The sequence below is a fragment of the Zingiber officinale genome, unplaced genomic scaffold (genome assembly GCF_018446385.1).
Source record: "Zingiber officinale cultivar Zhangliang unplaced genomic scaffold, Zo_v1.1 ctg228, whole genome shotgun sequence".
In the NCBI taxonomy this organism is placed as follows: Eukaryota; Viridiplantae; Streptophyta; class Magnoliopsida; order Zingiberales; family Zingiberaceae; genus Zingiber; species Zingiber officinale.
In genome coordinates, this window is record NW_024589903.1 from 59680 (window position 1) to 75705 (window position 16026).

Sequence of the window (16026 nt, forward strand, 5' to 3'; positions counted from 1 at the left end):
ATCCATAGCCTTCCGGACCGATCAGGACACACCCTGATTGGTCTGGGATGATGTTGATCGGTCTGTGGATAGATCAGCCTATGGGTGGATCGGTCCACAGACTGATCCCCCCTATCGCTCTGAATCCCATCGCATCCCATCGCTTCATACTGATCGGTCACCAGACCGATTAGATAACCCACAGATTGCTTCTGTGTGGTTACTGATCGGTCACGAGACCGATCAGATAATCCACAGATTGCTTCTGTGTGGTTACTGATCGGTCACGAGACCGATCAGATAATTAATGTATCACTGGATCGGTCGACAGACCGATCCAGACAACCAAAGTATCACTGGATCGGTCAACAGACCGATCCAATGTCTCTATGTTAGTTTTAGAGCTTCCCAACCCTAAACCCTAACGTCTTCCTGGTCCAGAGAATGAGCTACCAAGCCCTCTCTGACCTAGTCTGGAGAACAAGCTACCGAGCCCTCTCCGACTTCCACATCCGGTCCAGAGATCGAGCTACTGAGCCCTCTCTGAACTAGTCCGGAGAACGAGCTGCCGAGCCCTCTCCGACTTCGTCCGGTCCAGAGAACGAGCTACCGAGCCCTCTCTGACCTAGTCCAGAGAACGAGCTACCGAGCCCTCTCCGACTTCGTCCGGTCCAAAGAACGAACTATAGAGCCCTCTCTGACCTAGTCCGGAGAACGAGCTACCGAGCCCTCTCTGACCTAGTCCGGAGAACGAGCTACCGAGCCCTCTCCGACTTTGCGTGCCAAGTATCCGTACTTGGACTTTCCTCTCCACATGATCAACCTTGATCATTAATCAGTCTGAGTCTAATTAATATCTGATACAAACTTAAATCAGTGTGAACATCAAAACAACAGCCAGGTCAGACTGTATTAACACAAACCATTGGAAAGTCGTAGTGTAATTAGGAATTAGTTTATCTTAACTATATAATTACACTAGTACACTTAGAGTGTATTGAGTAGGACCATTCGAGGTCGTTTCTTTTATACTGACTTTATAAAAGAACAAAGACCTCAGTTATTATGGAAGTGTGTGCTCTTAATCCTAATATAATAACAAGCACATATATTTGATATTTATTTCTTTAATTTATCAATGGGTGAGATTTAGTTCGATAAATCAATAAGCCCGATAAGTTGGGAAATGTTATCACTTATAGTGTGTGTTGTTGATTATAGAAGGAAACTGTGTCCTAGTAATCTAGGTTGATAATGTCCTCAAGATGAGCTCATAAGGATTGTCATGTTAAACCCTACAGGTGAACTTAGTCCGACATGACGATAAGGTTGAGTGATACTATTCTTGGATTAAGATATTAATTAAATGAGTTGTCAGTAACTCACTTAATTAGTGGACATTCGACATCTTAAACACAGGGAGACTAACACACTCATAATAAGAAGGAACCCAAAAATGTAATTTGGGATTGGTGCGGTAGTTCAATAATAGTTTTCTAGTGGAATGAATTATTATTGATAAAATTAAGTTGTGTGTTCGGGGCGAACACGGGATGCTTAATTTTATCGGGAGACCAAAACCAATTCCTCCTCTCGGTCTCTATCATAGCCTCTTATTTATAGAGTACTAAACCCACCTATACCCACCTTCATACCCATGATAAGGGGGCCGGCCAAGCTAGCTTGTGGATCAAGCTTGGGCCGGCCAAGCCTTGGTTCATGGGTGGCCGACCCTAGCTTGAACCCAAGCTTAGGTGGCCGGCCCCCATTAATTTAAAAGAATTTTAATTTTAATTTTTTCTTATGTGAAAGATATAATTTATTGGAGAGAATTAAAATTAAAATATCTCTTCTACAAAAGATTAAGAAAAGAGATTAGATCTCTTTCCTTATTTGTAGATAGGAAAGATATTTTATTTTCTCTTTGAAAATTATTCACATGTTGAAAAATTAAAATTATAGAAATTTCTTTTTATCAACCATGAAGGGATTTTAAAGGAAAATTTTATTTTTTAAAATTTCCGAAGACAAATAAGGAATTTTTAATTGTTGATTAAAAATTGTCTTGTTTGCTCTTGTTTGATGTGGCCGGCCATGACATGATGATTTAGGAAATTTTGTTTTATTTTTCTTAATTAATTCATGTCAAGGAAAGTTAAGGAAATTTTATTGTAATTAAATTTTCTTATTTACCAAAGCTAAGGAATATAAAAGAGGGGGTTGGGGTGCCTTCATGAGATACAACTTCTATTATTCTCTCCCTCTTTTTCCTTGGTGTTGTGGCTGGCCATCCTCTCTCCCTCTCTTCCTCTTTGTGGTGGCCGGATACTACTTGGAGAAGAAGAAGAAGAAGGAGAGAAAGCTTGCATCCCTTGGAGCTTGGTTGGTGTTTTTTCTTCATCCTTGGTGAAGCTTTTGATTTGGCCGAACCTAGCAAGGAGGAGAAGAAGGTGCTTTGGTGGGTTCTCATCTCGGAAGATCGTTGCCCACACAACATCCGAGGTTAGAAGAGGAATACGGTAGAAGATCAAGAGGTCTTTCTAAAAGGTATAACTAGTATTTTTCCTTTCCGCATCATACTAGTTATTTTTGGAAATAATACTAAATACAAGAGGCATGCGATTCTAGTATTTCGAATTTGTTTTCGATGTTGTGTTCTTTGTTTTTTTTCCTTGTGATTTGATTATTCTTTTCGGTTAACCTAAAGTTATTTTCGGAAATTAAATAGTAGCTTTCCTTAAAAGGTTTTGTCTAGTCGGTGGTGGTTGTTCCCATATCCAAGAAGGCCATGTGCCTCGCCACGTCAGTACTGGAAACCAATTATGGAAATTAATATTTAATGGAATTAATAACTTAGGTGATTTGGATCGAACGTGTTAAGTTTCGCAGGAGATCCAAGTCAAAACCTAAAAGAATAAATAGATTAAATTTTGGATCAAACGTGTTAAGTTCCGCAGGCGATCCAAGTTTAATTTAAAAGAACACATGGTAGCTAGGAAAAGGTTCAGACCTTTGTACAAAATTTTTGTACAGTGGAACCATTAGGTTTTCCGAGTAGCAACCAACAATAAAGGATGCTTCACTAAGATGTTTCATTTCAAAATTACGAGATAGAAATGACTTAGTTTGAAGCAACAGATCCTTATTATTGCTCGCAAGCAATATATCATCCACATACAAAATAAGTATAACGAACTTGCCCCACTGAACTTGCGAGGAAAAGAGGGAAGTTGGCTCGTAGCGACGTCTTTGGTGTTGGCGTGAGGAGGAGAGATTGCAGGATGTGGTTGTGGGAACTCGCTAGGAAAAGAGGGAAGAAGGCTCGGTCGACGCCGGGATGAGCAACGCCGGCACGATCCCGTGCTATGGACAGAGGCGACGGTGTGGTGAGGGGAAACACGAGACTCGGGAAGGAGGGAGGTCGGCGGTGTGAGAGCTAGGGCACGGGAACTCGCAAGAGGGAGAGGGAAGGAAGGAGTTCGGCGGAGGAGGAGAATGTTAGGATCGATGGACGCGGCTAGAGAGGGGGGGGTGTGAATAGCCGCCCCAAAATCTTCGCGTTTCTTCCTACGATTAGGGTTAGCGCAGCGGAAATGAAACCGTAGAAACGAAAAGGAAAAAGACAAACCTCAAAGTCGATGGATGTAACGAGGTTCGGAGGTGATACTCCTACTCCTCGGCGTGTCCGTAAGGTGGACGAGCCCTATCAATCCGTCGGTGGATGAGTCCCCGGAGAACCGGCTAATAAATACTCGTGGGTGGAGAAACCTCGCCACAATAGCTTGCAACAGCAATATGAAAATACAAAGAAGAGCAAGAACAAAATACACAATAAATGTACGAATACTCGCTTGCCTTCTCGTCGACTGAAGTCCCGGATGAAGCACCAACTTCACGGACGAATGCCAACAAGCAACTCAGTCAAAGAAGCTCACACGAAGCTTCGGAGCTCAGCAAAGCTCAAGAGCACAATCAGGAGTAGGAAGAAGAAGAGAAGCAAGCGACACTGTAGAAGCCCTTGAACTCCTTTTATAACACCGCACTGCGAAGAGAAGGCGAAGACTGGCGTTGTGAGCCAGCGGCTGAGGCCGATCGGGCATCACCACGATCGGTGCATCTGATCGGTCGTGGGGACCGATCGGGCTCTGCTGATCGGTCCCGGACCGATCAGATCAGGAGAGTTGCCCAACTCTCTGGCGTATCTGATCGGTCCGGGGACCGATCAAGCTTCGATCGGTCGTCCAGGGACCGATCAGGAAGCTCCCTGATCGGTCTCCGCGACCGAGTCTTGGTTTTGCCCAAACCAAGTCCAAACCAATATCCGGTCAACCTTGACCTCTTGGTACATCATGCTTAGCATCCGGTCACTCCCTTGACCTGCTAAGATTCCCCACCAAGTGTCCGGTCAATCCCTTTGACCCACTTGGACTTTTCTCTTCGTGTCAAGTATCCGGTCACTCCCTTGACCTACTTGACCATCTCAACACCAGATGTCCGATCACCCTTGATCCATCTGGATTTTCCCTTGCCCGGCTTCACTCACCAGGACTTTCACCTAGCTTTACTCACTAGGGTTTTCACCTGGCTTCACTCACCAGGATTTCCAATCTGCTCGGCTTCACTCACCAGGACTTTCCAACTGCCTGGCTTCACTCACCAGGACTTTCCCACTGCCTGGCTTCACTCACCAGGACTTTCACCTAACTTCACTCACCAGGACTTTCACCTAACTTCACTCACCAGGACTTTCCCACTGCCTGACTTCACTCACCAGGACTTTCCTTCTGCCTGGCTTCACTCACCAGGACTTTCCCACTGCCTGGCTTCACTCACCAGGACTTTCCACATCCGGTCCAGAGAACGAGCTCCCGAGCCCTCTCTGACCACAGTCCGGAGAACGAGCTACCGAGCCCTCTCCGACTTCCCATGTGCCAAGCTTCCATACTTGGACTTCTCCGTGCCAAGTCTCCATACTTGGACTTTTCCCGTGCCAAGCTCCCTGCTTGGACTTTTCACCATGCCAAACTCCCTGCTTGGACTTTTCCAATGCCAAGCTCCCTGCTTGGACTTTTCCCGTGCCAAGCTCCCTGCTTGGACTTTTCTGAGTCAGGTCAACTCACCTCGGGTCAACCAGGTCAACCTTGACCACGGGTTGCACCCACAATCTCCCAAGCTTGTATCCTTGTAAAACATCAAGATACAACTTTTCTGTTCACGTCAAACATTGTCAAACATAACTCGTCAAACATCAAAACACAACTCGATACATAAACCTCTCCACAACCTTGATCACGTACACACGGATCACACACAAGAGCTAGAAAGACTACTAATAAGAGTTAACCACCCCTATTTCATCAACCTTGCTCAAGCACTCCGAGTTCTATTAAATAGAGCTTGGGAGCAAAACATCTATTATTTTTCCCACCACCAGTCAACTAGTAAAAACATCAGTCGATTGGTCCTAAATGTAATTCGACCATTACAGGCCTACAACTCGATACTAGTCGACTGATGAAAGTATCAATCGACTGCTCTACATGGGTTGAACGAACAGAGATATTCTGTTTGCTACCAGTTGACTAATGAAAACACCAGTCGAAAGCTACAACACTACTACAGTAATTTGTACAATACTGCTATTGTAAAATCCTAAACCTAAAACTTTACCCAAAGTACAATCTCTAATGCACTCGTCCTTACCCACAAAACCTAGACATACTCTTCTAGCCTCCTCTATCAGCCTTGCGTCCATCGGATGCCTCCCTGAAGGAATAAGATTTCACTGATCTGGATCAACGGTTCACACTGATTCAGCTTGATCTCCTCCATTTTACCTCCAAATCAAGTCAAATTTGATCTGACTCGACCCTAATCCATGACTCTTTGAATTTCCTACAAAACCACTTAAAAATATGAAATTAAATTCCATAATTTGTAGGAAATTTATAATTAAGTCCAAAATAAATCTCTATTCACAAATCATGATATAAACACAATATTAAGTATGCGAGAAGGTAGAAAATGCAAAGTATAAGAGCCAAATCAATACAAAAAAATACTAGTTATCACTCCCCATCCTTCATGCCTTGCCTTATGAAGCTTCCATCGGCCTTGTCATTATTGTCAGGTCTTCCTTTGCCAAGAGGCCAAGCCTCTGGGACTTCATACATTGCCGAGTCACACTTGGACTTACGTTGTCAAGACTACATGCTTGAAATTACACCGCCAAGACTCACCCTTGGACTTTCCTCCTTTGCCAAGATCACACTTGGATTCTTCTTGTTGTACTTGTATCCTGCAAACTCACAATGCATATCAAATACAACAATAAACCTAATTTAAACCTTTACCTAAATATCAAAACCTAGAGTACTCAGATTGCTCCAATATATTCTTCCACTGCTTTTTTGCCTTTGAATTTTTTCTTTAGCGTTGTGTCATGCATTTTTTTCTTGGCGTGGTGTCAATTTATTTGCTTGAATTTGTGCGAGTAGTGTTTAAATAGATGTCGATTTGCATAAGTATCATTTTGACCATTTGGAAAGTTTTGAACACCTGATCGAATAGTAGAAGGGCTGAGATAACTCGCTAATGACTCAACGTGGAGGGATGAGAGCCTGGAATTGAACTTTCGATCAGTCGTCTGATCGAAAGGCACGGGAAAACCTTCTTATAACTCAGTGCTCAGGCTTGAGAGTCTAGAATTGAACCTCCGATCAGATGGTCGATTCAAGGGCACGGGGAAACCCACTTATAACTCGACGCTAAGGTTCAAGAGTTTGGAATTAAACCTTTTATGGGAAGGTCAGTCGAAGGGTACGGGGAAACTATAGGTCCTGGTGAGACCGACCATAGGGGGTGAATAATACTAAAAATAAATTAACTAAATCTCTTACTTTTGCTTAGCAAGGATAGTCACATTAATTAAGTCCAATAATTAACATTAAAAGAAATAACAGAAATAAAGTAAGAGGATAAAAAAATTTACTTGGTTACAACCTAGATGGTTGTTAACCAAAATAATTGAAAGCTCTACTAAGAAAAATCTCCTTTGCATAGGTAGAGTAGCGAACTCTTACAGATTTTGAATGCTCAAAAAAAGCTTGGAAAGTGAATATAATGATTGTTAATGATTTCCTGGCTTTAGGGGATTTTTATAGCCTCTTGAAAAAAATTACCATTGGTTGGAGGCACCTTTAAGAGGATCTAGGGTGCCTCTAATAGGATATAAGTTTATCTTCTTCTCAACGGTAGCATAATTATAATTGTTCATTAGAGGCACCTCCAAGATCCTATCAGGGTGCCTCCAAGGGAGGCTTTAGGGCGCCTCCATCAAGGCATGAGGGTGCCTCCGTCAGAGCATGAGGGTGCCTCTATCTAAAGCATGAGCGTGCCTCCAAGCTCCTATGAGGGTGCCTCCAAGGGAGGGCTTAGGGTGCATCCATCAAGGCATGAGGGTGCCTCTTTCAAAAGCATGAGGTCGCCTCCAAGCTTCTTTATGACATCTAATTAACCTCTAATCAGTTAATTCTTCCTCGCTCTTCTTTGGGTGATGCTCCGGTCATTCGGAATTAAACTCATCAGAACCCAACTACGATCTTCTTCTCGAGCAGGCTTCCTCCATGGCTTCTCGTCCCTCGGATGCACTGCCCACTTCCTTTTCATCTGCTATTGTACTCTTCTATTGCACCTTGTTTCTCAGATGCATTAAGGCTGTCAACTAGCTTTCTGTGTCATCATTCTCACTAGTTGCATCTTTTGTTTGACTCCTTGTATTCCTAAGTCTCTGCACACTCAGACACAAGGCATCAAAATCGTAGAGCCTAACTTAACCCGATTGGCCATATCAAAACTAACCCGGGTACTTACAGAAACCAACTTATAACTCGACGTTAAAACTCGAGAGTCTAGAATTAACCTTTGACCGGATGGTCAGTCGAAGGGTATGGAGAAACTCATTTATAACTCGGCGCTAAGACTCGAGAGTTTGTAATTGAACCTCTGACTCAGTCGAATGACACCAGAAAGCCCACTTATAACCCTATACTAAGTCTTAAGATTCTGAAATTGAACCTCTTACCGGATGACCGGTCGAAGGGTATGGACAAACCCCCTTATAACTCAGTGGTAAGGCTTGAGAGTCTTGAATTGAACTTCAACCTGATGATTGGTCAAAGGGTACGAAAAAAATCTGATTATAATTCAGCGCTAAGACTCAAGAGTCTAGAATTGAACCTCTGACCAGATAGTCGGTCGAAGGGCATGGGAAAATCTGTTTATAACTCGGCGCTAAGGCTTGAGATTATGAAATTGAACCTTCGACTGGATGGTCGGTCGAAGGGCACGGGGAAACCCACTTATAACTTGGCGCTAAGACTCAAGAGTCTAGAATTGAACCTCTAACCTGATGGCTAGTCAAAGGATAATGGGAACCCCGCTTATAACTAGACACTAAGGCTCGAGAGTTTGGAATTCATGGATCCTGAGCTAAGTTTGTCTGCATTTTCATTAAGCGTGAATATTCAACAGGATATATAAGAACACTACAAGCATATTCTTAGGCTTGATAAGGTTGCAGGTAGTTTACATTCTACGACCGCTCTAAGTCTCTTCCTTTAGTGTCTTGAAGATAATAAGACCCTGAGGCGAGTGTCTGCATCACCTTGTATGGTCTGCCTCGTCGCGGTTCTAACTTGCTGACATTCCTGATCGGCTTGATTCACTTCCAAACTAGATTGCTTACTTGATAGAACTTTGAGATGCCCCTCCGATTATAATTTTACTTCACTTATTGATGATATGGCACCAGCCAAACGATAGCTTTATCTCTGGTCTCATTTATCAGATTGAGCTTTATAAGGCGCCGATCGATGTTGTTTTGATCATACAGTTGTCTTCGGTCGGACTCCAAACTGACTTCCACTGGAATGATCGCTTCTCCACCATAAACAAGCTAAAAAGGAGTTATCCCTATGACTTCTCAAGGCGTAGTGTAATAGGCCCACAACACACTGGCCAATTCTGCCTCCCAACTTTTTCCAACATGATCTAGCTTAGTTTTGAGTCCTCTGATGATTTTTCTGTTGGTGACCTTGGTTTGACTGTTACTTTGAGGATAGGTTACAGAAGTGAAAGCTTGCAAGATAACATAACTTGAGCACTACTTCCAGATTTTTTGATCCTAGAACTGCCTTCCATTATCTGATATGAGTTTACAAGAATTTCTGAACCGACATACTATGTTCTGTCACAAGAACTTGATAACTATCTGCTCAATTATTTTTGTCGGCGTCTCAACTTCTACCCACTTGGAAAAATAGCCAACAACCAACAAGAGGAATCTTTTCTGGACAAGTGCCATTGGGAAGGGTCCTACAATATTCATCCCCTATTGGTCGAACGAACATAAAATAATTGAGTTCTTCAACAATTCTATAGGGTGGTGCGGTATGTTCTGGTGCTTTTGACACGATAAATAAATGAGTACTAGTTGAGTCAAATCGGCATGTAGAGTGAGCCAAAAATATCCATCTACCAAAATCTTCCAAGCAAGTGACAAACCACCCGAGTAGCTTCCACAAGAGACCTGATGAACCTCTTATAAAATATACTGCACATCATCCAACTCGATACATTGAGCAAAAGACGAGAGAAAGCTATCTTACAAGTGGTCTCCAACCAATGTAAACCGCCCGCCCCTTTTTTTGATCATATGCATTTGCTCCCGATCGGAGGATAAAATTCCTTGACAGAAGAATGAAATTAACGATGCTCTTCAGTCACTCTAGCTCAACTTGTCGTTCAATATGAGCTATCAACAAAGTTTGCACCATAGGTTTGTCTAGAGTCTAAGGGATTAAGGAGCTAGACAATTTGGCTAACTCGTCGCCCTCCTAATTTTCTACTTAGGGGATTTTCTGTAAGGTCACTTCTTGAAATCTGACTTTCAATTTCTCAAAAGCCTCCGCATACAACTTTAGTCATTCACTGTTGATTTTGAAGTTGTCTGAGAACTATTGAGCCGCCAACTGGGAATCAGAGTAGATTAGGACTCGGGTAGATCCCACATGTTTCGTAGCTTACAGATCAACTATCAAGACTTCATACTCTACTTCGTTACTAGTGGCTCAATAATCCAACCGAACGGACAACTACAGTCTGTCTTTGCAGGGTGATATCATAAGAATTTTGACTTCACTGCCTTGCTAAATAGACGATCCATCCACGTAGATTTTTCAAGTTTCTTCTACTCTAGACTTTGTATCTTAGTTACAAAATTAGCTAAGGCCTGAGTTTTGATGGTTGTTCGGGGTTGGTATTATATGTCATATTCGCTAACCTCTAGGATCCACTTGATCAATCTTTCTGAAGCTTTCGGGTTGATGAGCACTTGACCTAGGGTGTCATTGGTTAATACTATGATTGGATGCGAAAGAAAATAAGGACATAACCTCTGAGCGGCTAAGACTCGCCCATATGCCAATTTCTCAAGAGAAGTGTAGCAGCACTTAAGATCTTTTAATAAATGACTTAAGAAATATACAGACCGTTGTTCCTTCCTCTCATGTCATTCTAGCATAGACCTGACAACACTCTCAATGGCAAACAAGTACACCCACAATGGCTCGCCCATTATTAGTTTAGCAAGTACATGTAAAGTAGACAATTAATCTTTTAATTCCTTCAACGCTTTGTCACACTTTACATCCCACTAGAACTTAGTAGTTCGATGGAGTATTTTCAAGAAAGGTAGGTTCTGATCGGACACTCTCAAAATGAAACAGGACAATGTTGTGATCTGTCCGGTTAACCATTGTGCTTTGTTTAGATTCCACAGAGGAGCAATGACTTGGAGAGTCTGTACTTGCTTGGATTAAGCTTGATCCCCCTCTTTGTTGCTGCCAAGGAGCTGGCCACTCTTGGCTTCAAACAAATATTGGTCAGGTGAGGAATTTAGATTGTCTTGATATAAGATTAGGCTGCTAAGCATTAGTCTATCATGCGTTTGGCTAATCCTTATCTCTATGTTCACTTTGTGTGTAAAGGAAAGTGCTACCGATGCGGACATCTGTATGCTTTCCATATACAGATATTCTGAGTTTCACCGTGATGGACAAAAGTTAATAAAGGAAGGATTAATGGTTCTAGATTTAAATCACAGGGGATTTACCTCTGATGAGCGTGTTCTTCCAAAGGAGGATGCAGTAAGTTTTACCTATCTTGGCATTTGCCCTCCTTATTCACGTTAATTTCTTTGAGACTGATTCTTAATTTATTTATTTTTTACCATATTCAGATTTGAAAGTTTGTAATTTAGTACATATCATTAGATTAATTCTAATTCCAAGCCATGTATCTATCTAAAACTTTGGAATCCATTAAGTTTTTAGTTAGAATCCACGAAAGTACAACTACTTTAACTTTCTTGCATACATATAGAATAGTATCTGACTAGTTCCTTTAGGTAATTTGAACTGTCTTTGCATTTTTACCCAGTTGGTTTTTGTAAATATTATATTATTCAGTGTGATAGGTTCATTTACTAATTGCAGACCATTCAGTTATGAAGATTAAAGTCTTGAGCTGAAACTGTTTCTTCATTTACTAATGATTGCAAGAATCCAAAGCCGTCTTACTTTTGTCTCTATTTTCTTAGGGCTGTTGTATTTGCTTAACTTCTTATGAAGATGGAAATTCTTTACTTTCTCTTCTCTGCAATCATCATTTCCACTCTTCTTGCATCGTCAAATGGCTTCGGATAAATGCAACCTGCCCCCTTTGCAAGTATCACATACTCAATGGTTGAGATGTTGAACTCAATACCAGATCCATTGGCTCGGCTCCTAGTAAAAACCACTACTGTAATTTGTATTTCTGAATCAAACACTGTACAGATATAGTTTCACAGAGATGTTAAAAATGTACATACATCTGTGATGTATTATTATATGATTTTGTTTGTAGATTGAGAACAAAACATTCGTGTTCAAGAAACATTTTATTCCTTCTGTTTCACTACTATTTTGCGTCCATCAATAGCAGCCCTTTTGCACTATGAACGAGTGGATACAACACTTGATTGTGCATTCAGAATTCCAGTAGCATTCTAAAACATAATTATCCAATAATTTATTTTAAAATTCATATGAAACTATAGAATCCATGAAATCCAGATTACAGAGCTATCAGACCATCATGCTTTCTTCACTGAAGATTGCGTCTCCTTCTCCCACTGGTAAAAGAGGCTTCCATCATAAATAGCTTGTATGGTATCCTTGTGCAGGAATCCATCTTTATCTTTGCCCCTATTATAAAGTAGTTGCCATTCTGTCTGGCTCGCCAACCTAGACAAATTCCCAACACGAGAATGAATTTTCAGTTATCAGATAAAATCTTCAGTTTGTTCCACTCCGTTAAAGCTGAAACCTACCTCCCTTTGCTGTCATTGGGCTCCCCGTTCGCCTGGAGCATCTCCTTCAACTCCTCTGATGATATTGCTTCAGGGTTTGTCTTGGCATGCTTCTTAAATATCTCTTCGAATTTGGAGACCACGAACCTAAATTTAATACCCATGCAAATCCAACAAAAATGCAAAGGAAAGATTCAGCAGCAAGGAGATAAAATTTAGGACAAGATTTAGCCATCCATGTTCAAGTTCTCAGTAGGAAAAATGTAAATGGTACGTACCTCCCCTCGGTGTCATAGACCCCAGAGTCACTTCCATGTTTGCCTCTCTGAATGTTCTCCACGTAGATTGGCAAAGAAGGAAGCGGAGATTTACCCTACATTAAACAAACATTCAATATAATCAAGATGATCAACTAGAAAGGAACCAGTATTTTAAATGATCAGTCCTTCCACAATTTCTTTGATAAACACACAAAAAAAAAACTACTTGATCCACTCACAGGGGGGCAAGTTTTGGCGCTGAGGAAGCCATGGATGAAAGCAGCGCTGGCAGCAGACAAAGCCACGCCGGATCCAATCGCCCGAAATCCTGCACGTCCGACAGCTACGATCAATCCACCGACAAAGGCACAGAGAAAGACAGTGAGATATGGAACCTTGGTAGGTCTCGGACGGGTAGATGACGCCGTCGTTGTTCCTGTCGAAGAAGGCGACGTGCTTCTGCAGCGGCGTCAGGTCCGCCTCCCCCTCGCCTGCGCTGCCTGGAACCAAACAAAAAGGCGTCACCTTCTTCCAGTTGGCCGGATATTGTTTTTACAAGGGAGTGAGAAATCTTGCTTGCCTGTGGAAAGAGAAGACGACGCCATCGATTGCGCAAAGAGGAGGAGGAGGATCGATGCGATTAAATACATGATCAAAGCAGTAAATGCTGTCGACGTATAATTTTCTGACACGAAATTGTTTTAAAATTTCAATATATTTTGGGATTATGGCTTTCGTGGATGCTACTCAATCCGATTCAAGTTCACAATTTGCTTGTTTGTTCTCAGGAATGAATAAATGATGGTGTTTGCCAGTTGAAATCCATCGGCATGAACCAATTCAGAATAAGAGGAAACAAAACGTGAACGTATCGATCAGGATTGCGGAAACGTATTGATCAGGATTACAGTAACGTATCGTAACGTAACGTAACAATTATGAATGCAGGATTGCAGTAACATATTGTATTGTAACGTAAACAATTTTTTTTCACGAATGAATTTCACAGAAAATAATTAATTAGTTTGTTATTTTTTTAAAACAATTTGATTAATCTTCTTCGAATTTTTGTTTTTCCTTTGCTCACTTCCAAATATATAAGGAACGTTAAAGTGGGCAATATCAGTACACGCTAATCTTGTGAATGGTAGAAGGTGGCTTACGAATGCGTTGCTCTCATGGACGATGATGTCCAAAATCGGGAAAGAGAGAGGTGGCTTTTGAGGTTGATTATGAAAATTATAAGCAGAAGAAGATGGTGCAATGATAAAAAAAATATAGAAGGAAGAAAATATCAGTAAGGAGGTCATGATAATTCTCGTAAAAATCTAAGCCATATGAATTTTAGACAATCAAAATAAAAATTCAAATAGAAAAATCAAGATAATTCTCGTAAAAATCTAAGCCGGATGAATTTTAGACAATCAAAATAAAAATTCAAATAGAAAAATAAAAAACATATGAGCATGGATCTTTGTTTTATCGAGAATAAGACATAAAAAAGTAAATAATATAATTACAAAGAACCTGAATGCAGTATCAATCCAACAATCTTATGAAAGAAGAAGAAGGAGATACCCTAATCCTTTGGAGACCAACCCATTATATAGTGCACATCTATTATCAACCTATAGATAACCATAGATGTGGGACTATAAATCCACATATATACTGAACATCTATTATTAGCATATAGATGATAATAGATGTGGGACTAAAGATTCTACACATACATGATCTACATCCAATAACCGAACCCAATAAACATAAGTTAGATCACTTTAAAGAGTTCAGATCGTATTCACATATACAACTTAAAAATAACCCCACCTAATAGAGATAATTATATCTAACAATATCTCATTTGGGCTATATGTGAGTTGTATATGAAATATAAGTAAAACTTTAGTTGACATCAAATTTTATGAGTACAAGATATCCTTGCAAGCAATCTGGTCCATTAACTTCATTAGTATAGGACTAAAGATGTCATAACTACTGTATATGATCGTAACAAGTCCCAATAATAATCACAATATCAAGATGTAGATGTGCAGGGTGAAAATTACATAAAATGTGATCAGTACATGTCAATTTTCAACTGGTCCTAAAATGATCTCAAAAAATGTCAGATCATATTTGCAAAATACTTTATGTTAAACTGCAATAACACATCATGATTCACTTTATGATTCCAAAAGAAATCTGTATCATATTCATATCATAAAGTGAATCATATTTATAAAGCAATCTCAAAAGACGTATAATTTCCTGACACGAAATTGTTTTAAATTTTCAATATATTTTGGGATTATGGCTTTCGTGGAAGCTACTCAATCCGATTCAAGTTCACAGTTTTCTTGTTTGTTCTCGGGAATGAATAAATGATGGTGTTTGCCAGTTGAACTCCATCGGCATGAACCAATTCAGAATAAGAGGAAACTAAACGTGAACGTATCGATCAGGATTGCGGCAACATATCGACCAGGATTGCAGTAACGTATCATATCGTAACGTAAAGTAACGTAACGATCAGGAATGCATGATTGAAGTAACGTATTGTAATGAAAACAATTTTTTTTTCACGAATGAATTTCACAGAAAATAACTAATTAGTTTGTTATTTTTTAAAAATAATTTGATTAATCTTCTTCGAATTTTTGTTTTTCCTTTACTCACTTACAAATATATAAGGAACGTTAAAGTGGACAATATCAGTACACGCTATTCTTGTGAATGGCAGAAGGTGGCTTACGAATGCGTTGCTCTCATGGACGATGATGTCCAAAATCGGGAAAGAGAGAGGTGGCTTTTGATGTTGATTATGAAAATTATAAGCAGAAGAAGATGGTGTTGAATGATAAAAAAAATATAGAAGGAAGAAAATATCAGTAAGCAGATCATGATAATTCTCGTAAAAATCTAAGCCGTATGAATTTTAGACAATCAAAATAAAAATTCAAATTGAAAAATCAAGATAATTCTCGTAAAAATCTAAGCCGTATGAATTTTAGACAATCAAAATAAAAGTTCAAATAGAAAAATAAAAAACATATGAGCATAGATCTTTGTTTTATCGAGAATAAGACATAAAAAAGTAAATAATGTAATTACAAAGAACCTGAATGCAGTGTCGATCCAATAATCCTATGAAAGAAGAAGAAGGAGATACTCTAATCCTTTGGAGACCAACCCATTATATAGTGCACATCTATTATCAACCCATAGATAATCATAGATGTGGGACTATAAATCCATATATATATTGAATATCTATTATTAGCATATAGATGATAATAGATGTGGGACTAAAGGTTCTACACATACATAGTCTACATCCAATAACCGAACCCAATAAGCATAAGTTAGATCACA

General features: G+C 40.1%; 1 protein-coding gene across 1 annotated transcript; it reads right to left on the minus strand.

The window, feature by feature from the left end:
* Window positions 1–12053: 12053 nt before the first annotated feature.
* On the minus strand, window positions 12054–13292 carry LOC122036966 (probable peroxygenase 4). Its single transcript, XM_042596393.1, has 6 exons — window positions 13232–13292; window positions 13047–13151; window positions 12891–12979; window positions 12670–12764; window positions 12413–12538; window positions 12054–12326 (listed from the first exon to the last, which is right to left on the minus strand). The coding sequence occupies exons 1-6, from the start codon at window positions 13254–13256 to the stop codon at window positions 12176–12178; spliced, it is 591 nt and encodes a 196-aa protein (XP_042452327.1). The 5' UTR covers window positions 13257–13292; the 3' UTR covers window positions 12054–12175.
* Between the last annotated feature and the right edge of the window lie 2734 nt (window positions 13293–16026).

Coding starts and splice junctions, on each gene's coding strand:
- LOC122036966 (XM_042596393.1), bottom strand. CDS start 13,256: ATGGCGTCGTCTTCTCTTTCCACAG. Junction 13,152..13,231: donor GTCGTCTTCTCTTTCCACAG/GCAAGCAAGATT, acceptor GTTTGGTTCCAG/GCAGCGCAGGCGAGGGGGAG. Junction 12,980..13,046: donor CCCGTCCGAGACCTACCAAG/GTTCCATATCTC, acceptor TCGGACGTGCAG/GATTTCGGGCGATTGGATCC.